General features: G+C 49.5%; 1 protein-coding gene across 1 annotated transcript; it reads left to right on the top strand.

The window, feature by feature from the left end:
• The first annotated feature begins 2417 nt into the window (after positions 1-2417).
• LOC147821113 (melanoma-associated antigen 10-like) lies at positions 2418-2993 on the top strand. Its single transcript, XM_087202075.1, has one exon. The coding sequence runs from the start codon at positions 2418-2420 to the stop codon at positions 2991-2993; it is 576 nt and encodes a 191-aa protein (XP_087058201.1).
• The last annotated feature ends 1133 nt before the right edge of the window (positions 2994-4126 follow it).

Genomic DNA, 4126 nt, shown 5'->3' with positions numbered 1-4126 from the left:
GTCTTCCTGTTCCCCAGGTCAGCCCTGGGAGGCTCTAATTGGCATGCTCACTTCTACCATGGACTGGAAGGGAATCTTCAGGGGATGAGGTCTTGGTCTCAAAGGGAGCAATCAGCTCATCTTGGGAGGGGTGAGGTTGTGGGAGTGCAGGCACTGACAGGAGGAAGATGGAGAAACTTCAGAGGTTACCTTATTTATGTTTGCATTGCTGAGACACAATAGCTGACACCTGTAATTTAATGGAAGTAAGTTGAATTGGGCTCACAATTTATAGAGATTTCAGTCCATAGTCAGCTAGATCCAAGGCAGAACAGCAGAGTGGAAGGGCCTGGTGTGAGAAACACTGCTTACCACAAGTCCTCCAGGAAGCAGAGGGTCAAGGGAGGAGCCAGGAAGGAAGATATAACCTGCCTTGTCACACACAGTGACCCTCCTCATCCTAAAAGACCCCACCTCCCAATAGAATGTCAGCTGTAAGCCCCATAATCCAATCACCTTCCAAAGGGCCTGTCTATGACCCCATGGGACCTTTGGGGGAAATCTACACTTAAAGCATAACAGGGGCCCTGAATCACAAGAGATATGGGCACAGGTCTTACTGTCAGCACAGAAGCCCCCACGAAGGGATGGTGGATGCCTGCTAACTTATTTTCAGAGTCCTGGAGATCTGAGGGAGATAAAAGGACTTGATCTGTGACTGTGTCTGCAGGTTGGCACAAGAAACCCCATCTGGTCAGGAGATACACAGGTGCCCCAGGGTCCACCAAAAGACAAGGTGAGGACCCTAAGGGAGGTTTTAGGGTACTCCTGACCTGAACACAGACAAGTGGGTGATCCTCTCACATTGAACCTGTGCTTGCCATCAAACCAGGAAGACTGGGCATGGATGTCAGGCTGCAGATGCTCTCTTAGTTCTGCATGATTGGGCTTAGCGAGGTGAAGGCCTTAGTACAAGAGAGCTGGAATGGGGCAGCAGAAGTAAGATTCCAGGACCCATCAAGAGTCTAGGTGAGGCAAAGGGAGAGCAGTCATGTGAATACACAGTACCCTATCCTCAAACAGTCCCTTTTGTCACCTGTAGTCAGACCCATGGAACATAGGTGGACTAGCTTTCCCCCACTTCCTCTCTGAATGTCTCACAGCCAATATTGCTGTGGTTTAAAGAAAGCAGCCCCATCATTGCAGACAGGGTCCTAAACCTAACAATTTATCAAGATAAAATGAAACAGGTTCCCTCTCCTAGGGCACATGGACCCCACAGAATTTTCCACCACTCTCTGTTGCTCCCAGAAAGCTGTGGTCAGATGTGTGTCACCTCCGTGTATTCTGTTCCCTGTCAAGGATAGAAACACTTTTTTGAGAGATCCAGGCCCTGCTCAAGGACAGCTGAGGATCCTGAGTGAAAAGAGAAGGATGCATCACCCCAGAACAGAGGGCTGAACAAAGATCACCAAGACCAGCTCACCCCTCCTGTGAGGGCTGGGGGACCAGGACTGTGCTTGCGGTGTGCAGCCTGAGGGCCTCTTCCTGCCTCTTACAGGGGCTCCAGGAGCCAGGTGGTGAGGGTCTTGTTCCAAACCAGTTGCCCCAGGTCACACAGCAGAGGAGGCTCAGGCAGTGTCACGAGTGAAGGTGAGGTGCAGGCCCTGATGTGTCCCTAGGGTTCTTCCTGTCCCAGAGAAGGACACCTCACAGTCCCCAGTCCCCATATGCCGTACTGTCTTCCTTAGAGCCTTGTCCTCTGCAGTTCAACTGGAGCCTAAGAATCAGCCTCAAATCAGGTCCCAGGATCATGGGGACATGGCCTGTAGGAGGACAGGAGCCTGTGAAGCCCTAGAGCACCCCCTAAAGAAAAGAGCTATAATGGGCCTCTGTGGGAGGTATCAAGAGTATTTCTCTCAGCTGAGAACACTAATAGTCTCGCTCTCTCCTCTAGCCCTCTGATTCTTCAACAACAAGGCCTTGATCTCCATGGTGTACATCATGATGCCTCAGGTCAGAGAAGCCAAGACAGCAAGCTAGGAGAAGGCCATCCTGCCCAAAGAAGTACGGACATCATGCCATCTTGCATGCACCAGTTCTCAGGAAGTTCTCCGGGGAAGCAGCAACCACCACTTCTCCTGCATCCTCTGCCTCCTGCACTGTATTCAGTGATACACCAAGACAAGAGCTGAGGTCTCAGACACCAAGTTGTTGCCAGAATCCTCAGGGCATTTTCCATGGCACCACTACCATGGCTTCAAGTCAAAGGAGTCAATCCAGTAAGGGCTCCGGCAGGCAAGAAGTGTGTTCAAGTCTCTGACAGAAGATGTACATCCCTCACTTCCTGTGCTCTGTTCTTAGATAACATGTTACATAAAGTGGTGCCATTCCTGCTCCAAAAGTATTGAAACAAGGAGCCAATCACCGAAGCAAAAATGCTGCATGCTGTTGACCATAATTACTGTGAGCACTTCTCTGTGATCTTTAGGGAACTCTGTCAGTGCATGTGTCTGGGCTTTGGCATTGAGCTGAGGGAAGTGGATCCCCCTGGCCACACATATGAGCTTCTCCCTGTCCTGGGCCTCACTTACAAGGGGATCCTGGATGACGATGTCCAGGCCATTCCCAAAGGGAACCTCCTGATAGTCATCCTGAGTGTAATCGTCATAAAGGGCGACCATGTCAGTGAGGAGGACCTAAGGGAACTGCTGAGAGACAGGAAGCTATTAGCTGAGAGGGAGCTCGTTATTATCGGGGATCCCTGGAAATTCATCACAGAGGATTTGGTCCGGGAAGAGTACCTGGTGTACCAGCAGGTTCCTAATAGTGATCCTGCTCGCTGTGAGCTGCGGTGGGGTCCACGGGCCCACGCTGAAACCAGCCCAGTGAAAGTCCTGAAGCACATGTTCAGTCTTGATAGGACAGATCCCAGGTCTTACCCACATCTACAGGAGCAGGCGCTGAGAGAGGCAGAAGGTCTGTCTGAGGCCCTTGAGGGCGAGGATGAGTGACAGGGTGGGGAGTGTGCTGCCACCACGTCGCTGCTTGGTCCCCACCCCATGTGAAATGAGCCCCATTCTCAGGCCGTGTTTCTGCAGAGCAGCACTTTCGTCAGCAGTGAGGGCCAGGGCGGGTGATGGAGTACTGTGCTTGACAACTTGGTGTCTGTTCTGTTTGGGTTATTTCTTAATAGGCATGTGTTTTCTTTGTGACTTTTTGAAAATTTGATTTTTCTGAGTTTGAAGTAGCTTGCAAATCTTATTTGCAGAATGGTATTGATTTCACATGTATTTTTAGTTTTGTGATATTGGTGTCTGATTACGATTTCTGATGTGAAGATGATTTTGTGTAATATTAAACATGAGTGGATTTTGCTTTCCCATTCCAAGTGTAAGAATTTTTTCCTGTTTTCTCAAGCAATCATGGAAAGCTTTCATTTTGTGATAAAATAGGATTGAAATAGCAATTTCCTCGGAAATGTGTAAGAAGTTTACATGAAGTTAGACGGAGCCTAGAAATAGACATAAGTAAAAAAAAATCAACTCTTGGATTCTAATATCTTTTCCCTGTTGTTCCACACTATTAATAATACATGCATACCTGAGTATGCTTGGTTTCCTCAACTGTGTTAGGGAAACTTACTCTCAATAAACATCCCATCTGCTCACAGGCACATCAACCCCAAACCTTCATTGCATGTGTGCCCTGTCGAAGGCCCTGTGTCCATGCTGGAGATATGAGTAAACCAAACCAGACTGAGGAGGATCAAAGCTACCCCACGTGTTGGTGGAGTCCCGAAGTACCACCAATGTCATGAGATAGAGAAATGTCCTCAAGAAGCTAAAGGGCAGGTAACAGAGCTCTGAGGGGGTGGAGTCTGGCAGAGCGCAGCCATGGGTGAGTGCTGAGCCAGGGCAGTTTGGGGCTTGGGGTAACTGCAGTTCCTTTTGCAGGAGTTGATTTTAATGCAGCTGCATGGTGGCCAGGTGAGGTGTCTTGGGCCTGAGATAAAAGCCTGAAAGGATGGAAGACCGCTCTGAGCAGAGCTTTTAGATGGTGGATGAAGCTGAGAGGAATCCTCACCTGGGACAGCTGTGAGAAGAGTGGTCCTAGGCGGGGCAAAAACCAGGGTCTCATGCCCCAG

The sequence above is a fragment of the Heterocephalus glaber genome, unplaced genomic scaffold, assembly GCF_053883595.1.
Source record: "Heterocephalus glaber isolate CG9 unplaced genomic scaffold, H.glaber_assembly_v1.0 deba00001762, whole genome shotgun sequence".
Classification (NCBI taxonomy): domain Eukaryota; kingdom Metazoa; phylum Chordata; class Mammalia; order Rodentia; family Bathyergidae; genus Heterocephalus; species Heterocephalus glaber.
The sequence above is the reverse complement of the archived record's forward strand: the minus strand, read 5'-3'. Positions and strand labels throughout refer to the sequence as shown.

What these genes read in the sequence shown, in the direction of transcription:
- LOC147821113 (XM_087202075.1), top strand. Translation starts at nt 2,418, where the DNA reads ATGCTGCATGCTGTTGACCATAATTACTGTGAGCACTTCTCTGTGATC.